Source organism: Leucopleurus acutus (assembly GCF_964270905.1).
Source record: "Leucopleurus acutus genome assembly, chromosome: 7".
Classification (NCBI taxonomy): domain Eukaryota; kingdom Metazoa; phylum Chordata; class Mammalia; order Artiodactyla; family Delphinidae; genus Leucopleurus; species Leucopleurus acutus.
In genome coordinates, this window is record NC_139150.1 from 44,988,328 (window position 1) to 45,007,270 (window position 18,943).

The 18,943-nt window shown below is 38.9% G+C and overlaps 1 protein-coding gene across 2 annotated transcripts in view; it reads left to right on the top strand.

Annotated features, from left to right (window-relative positions):
• TRPM6 (transient receptor potential cation channel subfamily M member 6) overlaps window positions 1-18,943 on the top strand; it is a gene marked incomplete at its 5' end in the record, with an annotated part of 195,376 nt that overhangs the window by 77,094 nt on the left and 99,339 nt on the right. For both annotated transcript variants that reach the window (XM_082843245.1, XM_082843244.1), the window contains 2 exons: window positions 1,714-1,752; window positions 8,461-8,638. In XM_082843245.1, coding sequence (XP_082699371.1) covers window positions 1,714-1,752; window positions 8,461-8,638 — 217 coding nt within the window. The remainder of the gene's footprint in view (window positions 1-1,713; window positions 1,753-8,460; window positions 8,639-18,943) is intronic.

The window sequence follows — 18,943 nt, forward strand, 5'->3', positions numbered from 1 at the left end:
GTTCTACTTGTAGAACAAAGTTCAAAACAGCAGCCAGTGAAAGATAGAGGAAGAGAGGTCTATGGAAAATTCCCCAGGGTAATCGGGTCCATGAAATTAAGATTGGGTAGCATTGCCCTGGGGGAAAAGAATTAAAAGGAAAGGAAAATAGGAGAGCAGTATTTTAATTAGGGGGACCACTCTATTTTTAGATTCTGCTGAGCCTTTGGCCTTACATTCATTTGAAGTTTAGAAATCACAGCTGTATGCTCATGAAAGGTAGCAGGTGAGGCCACTGAAATTCTAGTTCTTTGGGGATGATGACTAAAATAGTGTTCTTTGCCTTTGTTAAATATTTACTAGTCCCACCCTCTTTGAGTTACCTGTGGCTGGTAAGCCGCGTGATTGGAAATCCTCATTTTACCTGCTTATAAAATGTTTACAGAATAAAAAGGCAGGGTAACCTTGTTTTTTCCCTTCATCTTTTGTGAGATTTTGTAATATGATAGTGGCTGTAGTAGAAGGCACATTGAGCTCAGGTGGCTTCCACTGCTCTGTAAATGGAAAATCATCTTCACAGTCACCTTGAACCTCATGAAAAGTGGTAAACTATAGGTCATTAGCCCACAGACTCAAGAAGAGTATCAGTGATCATAATTCCATGAATGGTCGAAGATATACTACTTTTTATGGGAAAAAAGCAGTCTCTCTTATTTTGTGATTGTAAAAAATGGATGGATGACTATGGCTATTCCTTCCATGCCAGCCTTTTTCTTAGATCCTAGTAAGATTCTCAAAACTGTGGCTTTCATGCAGTTTTCTTCCTTATGGAACACAGCAAAAGAGTGGTAGTTCACTATTTTAAATTTAGATAAAGGTTTGTCTTTTACTGATTCTTTTTGTAGCTCCTAATAAGAAACAAATCTGATAGACTTGATTACAACGTCTTTTTCTTTCACATTTGGAACTTGTTGAAGTGAAGCTTCTGAGAAAAAAGATTTCTAAAAGACTGGGGACAGGAAGAAGTGAAAGACCTGAATATTCATCTCTGAATAATTTAGAATGATTGATTCTATGAACACTACCTTTTCTTCCATTATTTTACCTAGATTTCTTTTCTAGTTAAAACTTCTTCACACTTAAAATATGATCATTGATGATCATAATGCTAACTCCCAAATCCAGAAGGCTTTTTTGAATCATAAGAAAGAGATTAATAAATATAATTATTATAATCATACCAACTGTTCCTCAGTTTGATAGTGTTTTAGGGTTTTAAAATTGTATATGTATGTTTTCTTACTTAATTCTCAGGAATTCTGTGTTATCTTCATAGTATAATAACAATAGCCACCATTTTTATACATCCTGCAATGTACCAGATACTATAAGACACTTTACATATATTATCACTCTAAATCATTTTAATAACTGTATGGTTCAGATATTATTTTCAGATGTGAAAACTGGGGCTTAGAGGAATTGTTAAATCATTGAGATTTAAATCCAAGTATTTTGGTTCCAAACTCAGTATTCTGTTAATTAGATCATAGTTGCTGCAATGTAATTCTGTATGGTAAATGACATCTGGGAATATTTGGGAGATGATGTATGAGTACTCAGTAAACCCTGATTTCCAGATTATGGAAGATTAACAGATATTTACTGAATAAGCATTAAATATGTTTTCAAATATATTAATAAACTAACAGTGGTTTTATTTCTTTAATTAAGATGTACTGCAGGATGCCAGGTTTGTCAGAATTTAATCAGGTAAGACAAATAAACAGTTCTATGTTTATATATTTCTCTGAAGTTGCATCTATTTTTTTGCATTAACTAAGAGTCCTTCCTTTTGATGTGCATCTTACATTTCACATGAGGATTTTTCTTAATCTTCTTAAGTATTAAGATTTTTTTTAAATTTAATTTTATTTATTTCTTATACAGCAGGTTCTAATTAGTTATCTCTTTTATACATATTAGTGAATACATGTCAATCCCAATCTCCCAATTCATCCCACCATCACCACACACCCCCACACTTTCCCCCCTTGGTGTCCATACATTTGTTCTCTACATCTGTGTCTCTATTTCTGCCCTGCAAACCAGTTCATCTGCACCATTTTTCTAGGTTTCACATATATGCGTTAATATATGATATTTGTTTTTCTCTTTCTGACTTATTTCACTCTGTATGACAGACTCTAGATCCATCCACGTCTCTACAAATGACCCAATTTCATTCCTTTTTATGGCTGAGTAATATTCTATTGTATATATGTACCACATCTTCTTTATCTATTCATCTGTCGATTGGCATTTAGGTTGCTTCCATGACCTGGCTGTTGTAAAAAGAGCTGCAATGAACATTGGGGTGCATGTGTCTTTTTGAATTATGGTTTTCTCAGGGTATATGCCCAGTAGTGGGATTGCTGGGTCATATGGTAATTCTATTTTTAGTTTTTTAAGGAATCTCCATGCTGTTCTCCATAGTGGATGTATCAATTTACATTCCCACCAACAGTGCAAGAGGGTTCCCTTCTCTCCACATCCTCTCCAGCATTTGTTATTTGTACATTTTTTGATGATGCCCATTCTAACTGGTGTGAGGTGATACCTCATTGTAGTTTAGATTTGCATTTCTCTAATAATTAGTGATGTTGAGCAGCTTTTCATGTGCTTCTTGGCCATCTGTATGTCTTCTTTGGAGGAACGTCTGTTTAGGTCTTCTGCCCATTTTTTGATTGGGTTGTTTGTTTTTTTTAATATTGAGCTGTTTATATATTTTGGAGGTTAATCCTTTGTCCATTGATTCATTTGCAAATAATTTTCTCCCATTCTGAGGGTTGTCTTTTCGTCTTGTTTGTAGTTTCCTTTGCTTTGCAAAAGCTTTTAAGTTTCTTTAGGTCCCATTTGTTTGTTTTTGTTTTTATTTCAATTAATCTAGGAAGTGGATCAAAAAAAATCTTGCTGTGATTTATGTCAAAGAGTGTTCTTCCTATGTTTTCCTCTAAGAGTTTTATAGTGTCCAGTCTTACATTTCAATCTCTAATCCATTTTGAATTTGTTTTTGTATATGGTGTTAGGGAGTGTTCTAATTTCATTCTTTTACATGTAGCTGTCCAGTTTTCCGAGCACCACTTATTGAAGAGACTGTCTTTTCTCCATTGTATATCCTTGCCTCCTTTCTCAAAAATTAGTTGACCATAGGTGCATGGGTTTATCTCTGGGCTTTCTATGCTATTCCATTGATCTATATTTCTGTTTTTGTGCTAGTACCATATTGTCTTGATTACTGTAGCTTTGCAGTATAGTCTGAAGTCATGGAGTCTGATTCCTCCAGCTCTGTTTTTTTCCCTCAAGACTGCATTGGCTATTTGGGGTCTTTTGTGTCTCCATACAAATTTTAAGATTTTTTGTTCTAGTTCTGTAAAAAATGCCATTGGTAATTTGATAAGGATTGCACTGAATCTGTAGATTGCTTTGGGTAGTATAGTCATTTTCACAGTATTGATTCTTCCAATCCAAGAACATGGTATGTCTCTCCATCTGTTTGTATCATCTTTAATTTCTTTCATCAGTGTCTGATAGTTTTCTGCATGAAGGTATTTTGTCTCCTTAGGGAGGTTTATTCCCACGTTTTTTATTCTTTTTGTTGCAGTGGTAAATGGGAGTATGTCCTTAATTTCTCTTTCAGATTTTTCATCATTAGTGTATAGGAATGCAAGAGATTCCTGTGAATTAATTTTGTATCCTGCAACTTTACCAAATTCATTGATTAGTAGTTTTCCCATGGCATCTTTAGGATTCTCTATGTATAGTATCGTGTCCTCTGGAAACAGTGACTGTTTTTCTTCTTCTTTTCCAATTTGTATTCCTTTTATTTCTTTTTCTTCTCTGCTTGCCGTGGCTAGGACTTCCAAAACTATGTTGAATAAGAGTGGTGAGAGTGGACATCCTTGTCTTGTTCCTGATCTTAGAGGAAATGGTTTCAGTTTTCCACCATTGAGGATGATGTTTGCTGTGGGTTCGTCATATATGGCCTTTATTATGTTGAGGGAGGTTCCCTCTATGTCCACTTTCTGGAGAGCTTTTATCATAAATGGGTGTTGAATTTTGTCAAAAGGTTTTTCTGCATCTATTGAGATGATCATATGGTTTTTATTCTTCAATTTGTTAATAGTGTATCACGTTGATTAATTTGAGTATATTGAAGAATCCATGCGTCCCTGGGATAAATCCCACTTGATCATGGTGTATGATCCTTTTAATGTGTTGTTGGATTCTGTTTGCTGGTATTTTGTTGAGGATTTTTGCATCTGTATTCATCAGTGATATTGGTCTATAATTTTCTTTTTTTGTAGTATCTTTTTCTGGATTTGGTATCAGGGTGATGGTGGCCTCATAGAATGAGTTTGGGAGTGTTCCTTCCTCTGCAGTTTTTTGGAAGAATTTGAGAAGGATGGGTGTTAGCTCTTCTCTAAATGTTTGATAGAATTAACCTGTGAAGCCATCTGGTCCTGGACGTTTGTTTGTTGGAAGATTTTAATCACAGTTTCAATTTCAGTGCTTGTGATTGTTCTGTTCATATTTCCTATTTCTTTCTGGTTCAGTCTTGGAAAGTTGTGCTTTTTTAAGAATTTGTCCATTTCTTCCAGGTTGTCCATTTTATTGGCATTGAGTTACTTGTGGTATTCTCTTAGGATGCTTTGTATTACCGCGATGTCTGTTGTAACTTTTCCTTTTTCATTTCTAATTTTATTGATTTGAGTCCTCTCCCTCTTTTTCTTGATGAGTTTGGCTAATGTTTTATCAATTTTGTTTATCTTCTCAAAGAACCAGCTTTTAGTTTTATTGATCATTGCTACTGTTTTCTTTGTTTCTATTTCATTTATTTCTGCTCTGATCTTTATCATTTCTTTCCTTCTACTAACTTTGGGTTTTGTTTGTTCCTCTTTCTCTAGGTTTTTTCAGTGTAAGGTTAGATTGTTTATTTGAGATTTTTCTTGTTTCTTGAGGTAGGCTTGTATAGCTATAAACTTCCCTCTTAGAACTGCTTTTGCTGCATCCCATAGGTTTTGGATCATCGTATTTTCGTTGTAATTTGTCTCTAGGTATTTTTTGATTTCTTCAGTGATCTCTCGGTTATTTAGTAGCGTTTAGCCTCCATGTGCTAGTGTTTTTTACGTTTTTTTCCCTGGAATTGATTTCTAATCTCATAGCATTGTGGTCAAAAAAGATGCTTGATATGAATTCACTTTTCTTAAATTTACTGAAGCTTGATTTTTGACCCAAGATGTGATCTATCCTGGAGAATATTCCATGTGCACTTGAAAAGAAAGTGTAATCTGCTGTTTTTGGATGGAATGTCCTATAAATATCAATTAAATCTATCTGGTCTATTGTGTCATTTCAAGCTTGTGTTTCCTTATTAGTTTTCTATTTGGATGATCTTTCCATTGGTGTAAGTGAGGTGTTAAAGTCCCCCACTATTATTGTGTTGCTGTCAATTTCCTCTTTTAGCGCTGTTAGCCGTTGCCTTATGTATTGAGGTGCTCCTATGTTGGGTACATATATATTTATAACTGTTATATCTTCTTCCTGGATTAATCCCTTGATCATTATGCAGTGTCCTTCCTTGTCTCTTGTAACATTCTTTATTTTAAAGTCTATTTTATATGATATGAATACTGCTACTCCAGCTTTCTTTTGATTTCCGTTTGCATGGAATGCCTTATTCCATCCCCTCACTTTCAGTATGTATGTGTCCCTAGGTCTGAAGTGGGTCTCTTGTAGACAGCATACACATGGGTTTTGTTTTTGTATCCATTCACTGAGCCTGTATCTTTTCGTTGGAGCTTTTAATCCATTCATGTTTAAGGCACTTATCGATATGTATGTTCGTATTCCCATTTTCTTAATTGTTATGGTTTTTTTTTTTTTTTTTTTGCTGTACACGGGCCTCTCACTGTTGTGGCTTCTCCCGTTGCGGAGCACAGGCTCCAGACGCGCAGGCTTAGTGGCCATGGCTCATGAGCCTAGCCGCTCCACAGCATGTGGTATCTTCCCGGACCAGGGCACGAACTCGTGTCCCCTGCATCGGCAGGCGGACTCTCAACCACTGTACCACCAGGGAAGCCCGTGGGTTTGTTCTTGTAGGTCTTTTTCTTCTCTTGTGTTTCCCACTTAGAGAAGTTCCTTTAGGATTTGTTGTAAAGCTGGTTTGGTGGTGCTGAGTTCTCTTAGCATTTGCTTGTCTGTAAAGCTTTTGATTTCTCCGTCGAATCTGAATGAGATCCTTGCTGGGTAGAGTAATCTTGGTTGTAGGTTCTTCCCTTTCATCACTTTAAATATATCATGCCACTTCCTTCTGGCTTGTAGAGTTTCTGCTGAGAAATCAGCTGTTACCCTTGTGGGAGTTCCCTTGTATGTTATTCGTTGTTTTTACCTTGTTGCTTTCAATAATTTTTCTTTGTCTTTAATTTTTGTCAGTTTGATTACTATGTGTCTCAGCGTGTTTTTCCTTGGGTTTATCCTGTATGGGACTCTCTGCGCTTCCTGTACTTGGGTGGCTATTTCCTTTCCCATGTTAGGGAAGTTTTCGACTATAATCTCTTCAAATATTTTCTCAGGTCCTTTCTGTCTCTCTTCACCTTCTGGGACCCCTAATGTGAATGTTGTTGCATTTAATGTTGTCCCAGAGGTCTCTTAGGCTGTCTTTATTTCTTTTCATTCTTTTTTCTTTATTCTGTTCCATGGCAGTGAATTCCACCATTCTGTCTTCCAGGTCACTTATCTGTTCTTCTGCCTCAGTTATTCTGCTATTGGTTCCTTCTAGTGTATTTTTCATTTCAGTTATTTATTGTTCATCTCTGTTTGTTTGTTCTTTAATTCTTCTAGGTCTTTGTAAAACATTTCTTGTTTCTTCTTGATCTTTGCCTCCATTCTTTTTCCGAGGTCCTGGGTCATGTTCACTATCATTATTCTGAATTCTTTTTCTGGAAGGTTGCATCTCTCCACTTCATTTAGTTGTTTTTCTGGGGTTTTGTCTTGTTTCTTCATCTGGTACATAGCCTTCTGCCTTTTCATCATGTCTGTCTCTATATGAATGTGGTTTTTGTTCCATAGGCTGCAGGATTGTAGTTCCTCTTGCTTCTGCTGTCTGCCCTCTGGTGGATGAGGCTATCTAAGAGGCTTGTGGAAGTTTCCTGATGGGAGGGACTGGTGGTGGGTAGAGCTGGCTGTTGCTGTGGTGGGCAGAGTTCAGTAAAACTTTAATCCACTTGTCTGATCATGGGTGGGACTGGGTTCCCTCCCTGTTGGTAAGCAAACAGGCCTGAGGTGACCCAACACTGGAGCCTACCCGGCTCTTTGTGGGGGCTAATGGCAGACTCTGGGAGGGCTCACGCCAAGGAGTACTTCCCAGAACTTCTGCTTGCAGTGTCCTTGTCCTCATGGTGAGCCACAGCCACCCCCTGCCTCTGCAGGAGACCCTCCAACAGTAGCAGGTAGGTCTGTTTCAGTCTCCTATGGGGTCACTGCTCCTTCCCCTAGGTCCTGATGCACACACTACTTTGTGTGTGCCCTCTAAGAGTGGAGTCTCTGTTTCCCCCAGTCCTGTTGAAGTCCTGCAGTCAAATACCACTACCCTTCAAAGTCTGATTCTCTAGGAATTCCTTCTTACGTTGCCAGACCCCAAGTTTGGGAAGCCTGACGTGGGGCTCAGAACCTTCACTCCAGTGGGTGGACTTCTGTGGTATAAGTGTTCTCCAGTTTGTGAGTCACCCACCCAGCAGTTACGGGATTTGATTTGATTGTGACTGCGCCCCTCCTACCATCTCATTGTGGCTTCTCCTTTGTCTTTGAATGTGTGGTATCTTTTTTGGTGAGTTCCAGTGTCTTCCTGTCAATGATTGTTCACAATATTATTTTTTAAAAATAGTTTTTGAGCTATAATTGACATAGACTGCACATATTTAAAATATACAATTTGATGTTTGTTTTTGTTTTCTTTACTATTTTAATCATTTTTAAGAGTACAGTTCATTAGTGGTAAGTATATTCCCATTGTTGTGTTATGGATCTACAGAACTTTTTATCTTGCAAAATTGAATGTGTATACTACATTTTGTTCATCCATCCATCTATTGATGAATACATGGGTTGCTGCTACCACTTGGCTGTTGTGAATAATGCTGCTATGAACATGGGTGTGTAAGAGATTTGTAGTGTTTTCTTAAAACATCCCCAAAATGATTCTAATGTGTAGCCAAGGGAGAGAAGCAGTGAGAATGTTTTTAAACTTAGAAAACAACCCAGTGTTGGAAATCAAATATAAATCTCAGTGTGAAGTTTTAAAACTTGTTAATACATGTCATCTATATATTACCCTAGGAACATGTAGAAACATTACATCTATTTTCTATTCTGAAATTGTGTGTTTTCTATTTTGAAATTGGTATTTATCCCAAATTTAAGGTGTTACTGTGGGCGATTGATTAGAGACCATTATGGGATAGATGAAGCCTGGACCATCTCAGCTGCCAACGATAGTGAAAATGAACAATGGTCTGTTGAAAAGCACACAATGAAGAGCTCTACAGATACCTTTGGCACAATTAACTTCCAAGATGGAGAGCACACCCACCACTCAAAGGTTTGCTAATAACCTACATTATTTTGCTGATTTTTTTTAATATCTTTATTGGAGTATAATTGCTTTACAATGGTGTGTTAGTTTCTGCTTTATAACAAAGTACATCAACTATACATATACAAATATCCTCATATCTCCACCCTTTTATGTCTCCCTCCCACCCTCCCTATCCCACCCCTCTAGATGGTCACAAAGTACCGAGCTGATCCCCCTGTGCTATGCAGCTGCTTCCCACTAGCTATCTATTTTACATTTGGTAGTGTATATATGTCCATGCCACTCTCTCACTTTGTCTTAGCTTACCCTTTCCCCAACCCGTGTCCTCAAGTCCATTCTCTACGTCCGTGTCTTTATTCCTGTCCTGCCCACAGGTTCTTCAGAACTTTTTTTTTTTTTTTAGATTCCATATATATGTGTTAGCATTTGTTTTTCTCTTTCTGACTTACTTCACTCTGTATGACAGACTCTAGGTCCATCCACCTCACTACAAATAATTCAGTTTTGCTTCTTTTTATGGCAGAGTAATATTCCAGTGTATATATGTGTCATATCTTCTTTATCCATTCATCTGTCAATGGACACTTAGGTTGCTTCCCTGTCCTGGCTATTGTAAATAGTGCTGCAATGAACATTGTGGTACATGACTCTTTATGAATTATGGTTTTCTTAGGGTATATGCCCAGTAGTGGGATTGCTGGGTCATATGGTAGTTCTATTTTTAGTTTTTTAAGGAACCTCCATACTGTTCTCCACAGTGGCTGTATCAATTTACATTCCCATCAACAGTGCAAGAGGGTTTGCTTTTCTCCACACCCTCTCCAGGATTTATTGTTTGTAGATTTTTTGATGATGGCCATTCTGACTGGTGTGAGGTGATACCTCATTTTAGTTTTGACTTGCATTTCTCTAACGATTAGTGATGTTGAGCATCCTTTCATATGTTTGTTGGCAATCTGTATATCTTCTTTGGAGAAATATCTGTTTAGGTCTTCTACCTATTTTTGGATTGGGTTTTTTTTTTTTTTTTGATATTGAGCTGCATGAGCTGCTTGTAAATTTTGGGATTAATCCTTTGTTGGGTGCTTCATTTGCAAATATTTTCTCCCATTCTGAGGGTTGTCTTTTCATCTTGTTTATGGTTTCCTTTACTGTGCAAAAGCTTTTTAAGTTTCATTAGGTGCCATCTGTTTATTTTTGTTTTTATTTGGATTTCTCTAGGAGGTGGTTCAAAGGATCTTGCTGTGATTTATGTCTAAGTGTTCTGCCGATGTTTTCCTCTAAGAGTGTTATAGTGTCTGATGTTACATTTAGGTGTTTAATCCATTTGGAGTTTATTTTTGTGTATGGTGTTAGGGAGTGTTCTAATTTCATTCTTTTACATGTAGCTGTCCAGTTTTCCCAGCACCACTTATTGAAGAGGCTGTCTTTTCTCCATTGTATATTCTTGCCTCCTTTATCAAAAATAAGGTGACCATAGGTGTGTGGGTTTATCTCTGGGCTTTGTATCCCATTCCATTGATCTATAGTTCTGTTTTTGTGGCAGTACAATACTGTCTTGATTACTGTAGCTTTGTAGTATAGTCTGAGGTCTGGGAGCCTGATTCCTCTAGCTCCGTTTTTCTTTCTCAAGATTCCTTTGGCTGTTCGGGGTTTTTGTGTTTCCACACAAATTGTGAAATTTTTTGTTCTAGTTCCTTGAAAAATACCATTGGTAGTTTGATAGGGATTGCAATGAATCCGTAGATTGCTTTGGGTAGTATAGCAATTTTCACAATGTTGATTCTTCCAATCCAAGAACATGAGATATCTCTCCACCTGTTTATATCATCTTTAATTTCTTTCATCAGTGTCTTATAGTTTTCTGCATATAGGTCTTTTGTCTCCTTAGGTAGGTTTATTCCTAGGTATTTTATTCTTTTTATTGCAATGGTAAATGGGAGTGTTTCCTTAATTTCTCTTCCAGATTTTTCATCATTAGTGTATAGGAATGCAAGAGATTTCTTTGTATCCTTCTACTTTACCAAATTCATTGATTAGCTCTAGTGGTTTTCTGGTAGATTCTTTAGGATTCTCTATATATAGTATCATGTCATCTGCGAACAATGACAGCTTTTCCTGTTTTCCGATTTGGATTCCTTTTCTCTCTATTTCTTCTCTGATTGCAATGGCTAAAACTTCCAACAGTATGTTGAATAATAGTGAGAGTGGACAACCTTGTCTTGTTCCTGATGTTAGAGGAAATGGTTTCAGTTTTTAACCACTGAGAACAATGTTGGCTATGGGTTTGTCATATATGGCCTCTGTTATGTTGAGGTAAGTTCCCTCTGTGCCTACTTTCTGGAGGGTTTTTATTTTAAATGTGTGTTGAATTTTGTTGAAAGCTTTTTCTGCATCTATTGAGATGATCATATGTTTTTTCTCCTTCAGTTTGTTAATGCGGTGTATCACATTGATTGATTTGCGTATATTGAAGAATCCTTGCCTTCCTGGGATAAACCCCACTTGATCATGGTGTATGATCCTTTTAATGTGCTGTTGGATTCTGTTTGCTAGTATTTTGTTGAGGATTTTTGCACCTTTGTTCATCATTAATATTGGCCAGTAGTTTTCTGTCCTTGTGACATCGTTGTCCGGTTTGGGTATCAGGGTGATGGTGGTCTTGTAGAATGAGTTTGGGAGTGTTCCTCCCTCTGGTATATTTTGGAAGAGTTTGAGAAGGATAGGTGTTAGCTCTTCTCTAAATGTTTCATAGAATTCACCTGTGAAGCCATCTGATCCTGGTCTTTTGTTTGTTGGAAGATTTTTATTCACAGTCTCAACTTCAGTCCTTGTGATTGGTCTGTTTATATTTTCTATTTCTGCCTGGTTCAGTCTTGGAAAGTTGTGCTTTTTTAAGAATTTGTCCATTTCTTCCAGGCTGTCCATTTTATTGGCATATATTTGCTTGTAGTAATCTCTCATGATCCTTTGTATTTCTGCAGTGTCAGTTGTTAGTTCTCCTTTTTCATTTCTAATTCTGTCGATTTGAGTCTTCTCCCTTTTTTTTCTTGGTGAGTCTGGCTAATGGTTTATCAATTTTGTTTATCTTCTCAAAGAACCAGCTTTTAGTTTTATTGATATTTGCTATTGTTCCTTCATTTCTTTTTCCTTCATTTCTGATCTGATCTTTATGATTCCTTTCCTTCTACTAACTTTGGGTTTTTTATTTTTCTTCTTTCTCTAATTGCTTTAGCTTTAAGGTTAGGTTGTTTATTTGAGATGTTTCTTGTTTCTTGAGGTAGGATTGTATTGCTATAAACTTCCCTCTTAGAACTGCTTTTGCTGCATAGCATAGGTTTTGGGTCATCATGTTTTCATTGTCATTTGTTTCTAGGTATTTTTTGATTTCCTCTTTGATTTCTTCAGTGATTTCTTAGTTATTTACTAGTGTATTGTTTAGCCTCCGTGTGTTTGTATTTTTTACAGATTTTTTCCTGTAATTGATATCTAGTCTCATAGCGTTGTGGTCGGAAAAGATACTTTATATGATTTTAATTTTCTTAAATTTACCAAGGCTTGTTTTGTGACCCAAGATATGATCTATCCTGGAGAATGTTCCATGAGCACTTGAGCAGAATGTGTATTCTGTTGTTTTGGGATGGAATTCCCTATAAATATCAATTAAGTCCATGTTGTTTAATGTATCTTTTAAAGCTTGTGTTTCCTTATTTATTTTCATTTTGGATGATCTGTCCACTGGTGAAAGTGGGGTGTTAAAGTCCCCTACTATGATTGTGTTACTGTCGATTTCCCCTTTTATGGCTGTTAGCATTTGCCTTGTGTATTGAGGTACTTCTATGTTTGGTTCATAAATATTTACAATTGTTATATCTTCTTCTTGGATTGATCCCTTGATCATTATGTAGTGTCTTTCTTTGTCTCTTGTAATAGTCTTTATTTTAAAGTCTATTTTGTCTGATGAGAGAATTTGCTACTCCAGCTTTCTTTTGATTTCCATTTGCATGGAATATCTTTTTCCATCCCCTCACTTTCAGTCTGTATGTGTCCCTAGGTCTGAAGTGGGTCTCTTGTAGACAGCATATAGATCAGTCTTGTTTTTGTATCCATTCAGCGAGCCTGTGTCTTTTGGTTGGAGCATTTAATCCATTTACATTTAAGGTAGTTATTGCTATGTATGTTCCTGTTACCCTTTTCTAAATTGTTTTGAGTTTGTTATTGTAGGTCTTTTCCTTCTCTTGTGTTTCCTGCCTAGAGAAATTCCTTTAGCATTTGTCGTAAAGCTAGTTTGGTGGTGCTGAATTCTCTTAGCTCTTGCTTATCTGTAAATGTTTTAATTTCTCCATGGAATCTGAATGAGATCCTTGCTGGGTAGAGTAATCTTGGTTATAGATTTGCTTTTCCTTTCATCACTTTAAATATGTCCTGCCACTCCCTTCTGGCTTGCAGAGTTTCTCCTGAAAGATCAGCTGTTAACCTTATGGGGATTCCCTTCTGTTATTTGTTGTTTTTCCCTTGCTGCTTTTACTGTTTTTGTTTGTATTTAAGTTTTGATAGTTTGATTAATATGTGTCTTGGCGTGTTTCCCCTTGGGTTTATCCTGTATGGGACTCTCTGTGCTTCCTGGACTTGACTGACTCTTTCTTTTCCTGTATTAGGGCAGTTTTCAACACTAATCTCTTCAAATATTTTCTCAGTCCCTTTCTTTTTCTCTTCTTCTTCTGGGACCCCTATGATCTGAATATTGGTAAGTTTAATGTTGTCCCAGAGGTCTCTGAGACTGTGCTCAATTCTTTTCATTCTTTTTTGTTTATTCTGCTCTGTGGTAGTTATTTCCACTATTTTATCTTCCAGGTCACTTATCCGTTCTTATGCCTCAGTTATTTTGCTATTGATTCCTTCTTGAGAATTTTTAATTTCATTTATTGTGTTGTTAGTCATTTGTTGTTTGCTCTCTAGTTCTTCTAGGTCCTTGTTAAACGTTTCTTGTATTTTCTCCATTCTATTTCCAAGATTTTGGATCATCTTTATTATCATTATTCGGAATTATTTTTCAGGTATACTGCCTATTTCCTCTTCATTTGTTTGGTCTGGTGGGTTTTTAACTTGCTCCTTTGTCTGCTGTGTGTTCCTCTGTCTTCTCATTTTGCTTACCTTACTGTGTTTGGGGTCACCTTTTTACAGGCTGTAGGTTCATAGTTCCTACTGTTTTTGGTGTCTGCCCCCAGTGGCTAAGGTTGGGTCAGTGGGTTGTGTAGGCTTCCTGGTGGAGGGGACTAGTACCTGTGTTGTGGTGGATGAGGCTGGGTCTTTCCTTTCTGGTGGGCAAGACCGCATCCATTGGTGTCTTTTGGGGTGTCTGCAACTTTAATATCATTTAGGCGGCGTCTCTGCTAATGGGTGGGGTTGTGTTCCTGTCTTGTTAGTTTTTTCGCATAGGGTGTCCAACACTGTAGCTTGCTGGTTGTTGAGTGGAGCTGGGTCTTTGTGTTGAGATGGAGATCTCTGGGATAGTTTTCGCCTTTTGATATTACATGGAGCTTGGAGGTCTCTGGTGGGCCAATGTCCTGAACTCAGCTCTCCCACGTCAGAGGCCCAGGCCTGACACCCGGCCCACGCCCAAAGTCCCTGTCAGCCACACCACTCAGAAGTAAAGGGAGAAAGAAAGAAATAAAGAAAAAAAATAGAATAAAGTTATTAAAATTAAAAAAAAAAATTAAAATAAAAAAAGTTAAATGTAATAAAAAAATAAAGAACGAAAGAAAGAAGACAGCAACCATACCAAAAAACAAATCCACCAATGGTAACCAGCACTAAAAACTATACTAAAGGGCTTCCCTGGTGGCGCCGTGGTTAAGAATCCACCTGCCAATGCAAGGGACACGGGTTCGAACCCTGGTCCAGGAAGATCCCACATGCCACAGAGCAACTAAGCCCGTGTACCACAACTATTGAGCCTGCGCTCTAGAGCCCGTGAGCCACAACTACTGAGCCCGCATGCCACAACTACTGCAGCCCGTGCGCCTAGAGCCCATGCTCCACAACAAGAGAAGCCACCGCAATGAGAAGTCCACGCACCGTGACAAAGAGTAGCCCCCATTTGCCGCAACTAGAGAAAGCCTGCGTGCAACAACGAACACCCAAGGCAGCCAAAAATAAATAAAAGAAGAAAAAAAAACTGTACTAAAAAAAAAGCAATGGAAAGACAGAACCCTAGGACAAATGGTAAAAGCAAAGCTATACAGACAAAATGACACAAAGAAGCATATACATACACACTCACAGAAAGAGAAAAAGTAAAAAAAAAATCTATATATATGAAAAAGGAAGCAAGCAGCCAAATCAACAAACAAATCTACCATCGATAATAAACTCTAAATACTAAACTAAGGTAAACGTAAAAACAAGTTAGATGCAGAAAGCAAATCCCAAGTCTATAGTTGCTCCCAAAGTCCACCTCCTCAATTTTGGGATGATTTGCTGTCTATTCAGGTATTCCACAGATGCAGGTACTTCAAGTTGATTGTGGAGATTTAATCCGCTGCTTCTGAAGCTGCTGGGAGGGATTTCCCTTTCTCTTCTTTGTTCTCACAGCTCCCGGGGCTCAGCTTTGGATTTGGCCCCGCCTCTGCGTGTCGATCGCCGGAGGGCGTCTGTTCTTCGCTCAGATAGTGCGGTGTTAAAGGAGCAGCTGCTTCGGGGGCTTATGGCTCACTCAGGCCGGGGTTGGGGAGGGAGGGGTACGGAATGTGAGGCGAGCCTGCGGCGGCAGAGGTCAGCGTGACTTTGCACCAGCCTGAGGCGCGCCGTGCAGTTCTCCCAGGGAAGTTGTCTCTGGATCCCGGGACCCTGGCAGTGGCGGGCTGCACAGGCTCCCCGGAAGGGGGGTGTGGAGAGTGACCTGTGCTTGCTCACAGGCTTCTTGGTGGCGGCAGCAGCAGCCTCAGCGTTTCATGCCCATCTCTGGGGTCCGCGCTGATAGCCGTGGCTCGCACCCGTCTCTGGAACTCCTTTAGGTGGTGCTCTGAATCCCTCTCCTCACGCACTCCGAAATAATGGTCTCTTGCCTCTTAGGCAGGTCCAGACTTTTCCCCAGACTCCCTCCCGGCTAGCTGTGGCGCAGTAGCCCCCTTCAGGCTGTGTTCACGCCGCCAACCCCAGTCCTCTCCCTGCGCTCCGACCGAAGCCGGAGCCTCAGCTCGCAGCCCCTCCCGCCCCGGTGGGTGAGCAGACAAGCCTCTCGGGCTGGTGAGTGCTGGTCGGCACCGATTCTCTGTGCGGTAATCTCTCTGCTTTGCCCTCCGCACCCCTGTTGCGCTCTCCTCCGTGGCTCGGAAGCTTCCCCACCGCCACCCTCCGTCTCCGCCAGTGAAGTTCAGCTCCCTCCCAGAGGTGCAGGTCCCGTCCTAATTCTTTTGTCTCTGTTTTTTCTTTTGCCCTACCCAGGTATGTGGGGAGTTTCTTACCTTTTGGGAAGTCTGAGGCCTTCTGCCAGCGTTCAGTAGGTGTTCCGTAGGAGTTGTTCCACATGTAGATGTGTTTTGATGTATTTGTGGGGAGGAAGGTGATCGCCACCATCTTGGAGGTCTCCTATTTTGCTGATTTTTAACAGAGGCTATAACCTCCAAATGTATCTCCAAATTGTATTTCTAAGTGTAGATGATCAGATGACCAGGTTTTATTGCAAAGGCGATCCGTGTTACTTACCTGTTGACAAAAATGACCTGACTCTTCTTTTTCTTTTATGTCTGAGGGGCATGATACCTTACCCAGGTGTGGTGTGGCCAGCTCTTTGATTGACTTCTTTCAGCCAGGTTATGCCCTCTCAGAAGAGAATGGCTTATTGCTCATGAGGCAGTTGCCAAACGGCTTCCCTTTTCTTAAGGAATGTACAAAGGTTACTACCGAAGAACAGACTTCACCTGAATCATGGCTATAGCAATTCCCAGTAACTTACTTAACCTGTGGTTGTTGGTGCCTGCTATGCCCTTGTGAGAGCCTTTTCTCAGGAAGAAAATGGGGAAATTTCTGTACCCCCTGAATGATAGTGCTGGGCTCTACAGGCCAGTTTTTCTCCTGTCCCTAATATAGTAATTTTACATGTGATTCACATAGTATTGACAGGTCAGCTGTCTCTCAGCTGTTTTCTATTGACCTTGTTAACTGTACACTGCCTTATTAGAGGCAGCTTTCCTTGGGGAAAATACAGGGGGAGCCTACCTCAGGAAAGCTCAGAATCAGTTGTGTCCTGCAGTGCATCATCAGTTAAAAGGATTTGAAAAACTGTTCTTAATAGTGCAATCATAATAAGGTTTCATAATATAATTGTACAGTAATCGACATTTCTGATTACTAATCCACTTGCATCTAACTGTGCATTGATTTTTGTTTGTTTTAGTTGGCAAGAAAACTGTCCTCCAGTCCTTTTTGGAAGCTGACTCTCAGAACTCTTTATGTAATTTTTCCCTTAATTGTTCATCTTCTTCCTTTCACTTTTATGTTTGTTTATAATCATCTTCATTTACTCATTTTTTTTTAATCCATTCAACAGATCTTTATCAGTTGCCCATACTTTGCTATGCCCCAAAGAGAATATGTTCTGTGTACTAACATTGCTTACAGTCTAGTGAGGGAAACAGGAAATAAATATACAATTACCCCAGATGGTGGGGATGCTGGGAAAGGAGAATACAGGGTTCTTTGAGAGAATGAAAAGGGAACTCCTCCTGTTTTTCTGGGGTGGTGTGCATGTGTCAAGGAAGCCATCTGAGAGTAGGGATGGCTAAGCTGAGATGGGAAAGATGAGTGAGGTGTTTGGTGTCTGGTGAGACAGCAGGGTAAGACCACTGTAGGTGTGAGGAATAGCTTGTGGAAAGGCCAAGGGGGAATATGGTACATTTAGGAAAACTGAAAACATGTTTAGACAGATCTGATCACTAATATGTTTTATGCTTAGCATTAGGCTCCTGTTACATCCTCTGTGCCTGAATGTATTTTATTTGATCTCTCAGAAGAGGCTACCCTTCTATTTCAGCCTGGAATTGCACTTCAGGTTTAGCATGCACAGCAGGAGAGCTTGGGAGAGCTGGTTACTCATCCCCTCTGCTGCATTTCCCTTTCTAGTTGTTATCCCTCCCACCTCCTTCCACAGAGGTTTGGAGGTGAGTTATGATAAAGGAGGAGGAGGGGAAGGAGAGAGTCATAAAACCTTAGCACCGTCTTCAGCTGGCCTTTGGAAGAAAAGAGTCTAGTGCTGATAATTTAGTTGATCAAGGTGTTATCCTGAAATCTCAAGAAGTATCTTCTAGGACTAAAAGGACTTATAACTGAAAGGGAGGACTACCTGGGAGAAAGAACTGAGAGAGAGAGAAGGAGAACTAAACCAGAGCTGCCTCCTCTGCCCTTATTCATCATTCGGGGCAACATGAACCCTTTCACAAAGGTCAACTTGTATTTTTCCTACTCTTTGAATATGTGATAAAGCCGTGGCAACTCAGTTTTCTCACTTGTAAACTGAATCCTAGTTACCCTTAGATTCTTTCTACTACATCCTGTGATGGCTGCACCATCCTCATGTCAGAAATTCTAATATTTTAATTATGAAATAAAGGGATTATGTTTTAAGAATTTCAAAGATGAACACAATTGTTTTAAATCACTATCACATTCTGGAGGACAATGTGATAATTCCTATTTGCATATCTATGGCGATCTCTACCTGTGGTTATTTTTGCTATAGTTTTATAAACTCATGGTTTCCTATGGTCCTTATCCTATAAATCCGACTTATTCTTGCTGTTGGTTGGCTCGCACTCAGCTCAATATGATTTTACCAGTCTGTATGTGGCTGCATTGGCTGAGAAAAGAAAGCCAGCCATACACTATAATCTTGGGCAAAATGCAAAATGATTCTGGAGCTGCCTGATTTCCGTCTTTTCTTTTGGTTACATTGACTCTCTTATGAAAAGTATTTATTTTGGAAAAGAAGTTTTTAGAGAGATGATATATATAGGAAATGGTTAGAATGTAAAATTTAAAATAAATGAACATGCTTCTGGATCTTAATTTAAATTATGCAAATATGTGAAATGGTCCAGTAAATTAAAAGCCATAGCATTTATGAGAAAACCTCATTTCACTTATTTCTAAAACGTTTTTTAAATGGGTTTTCTGGCGTAGTGATTTTTGCCAGTTTGAAGTATTTCTGCCTTACCTCAGACCTTCCAGAGAACATTGGTAGACTGACCCTGAAAACCAGAGGAAGCCTTCCTACGGTGACTTGTAATTCTCAGAAGGAACTTAAAGGGG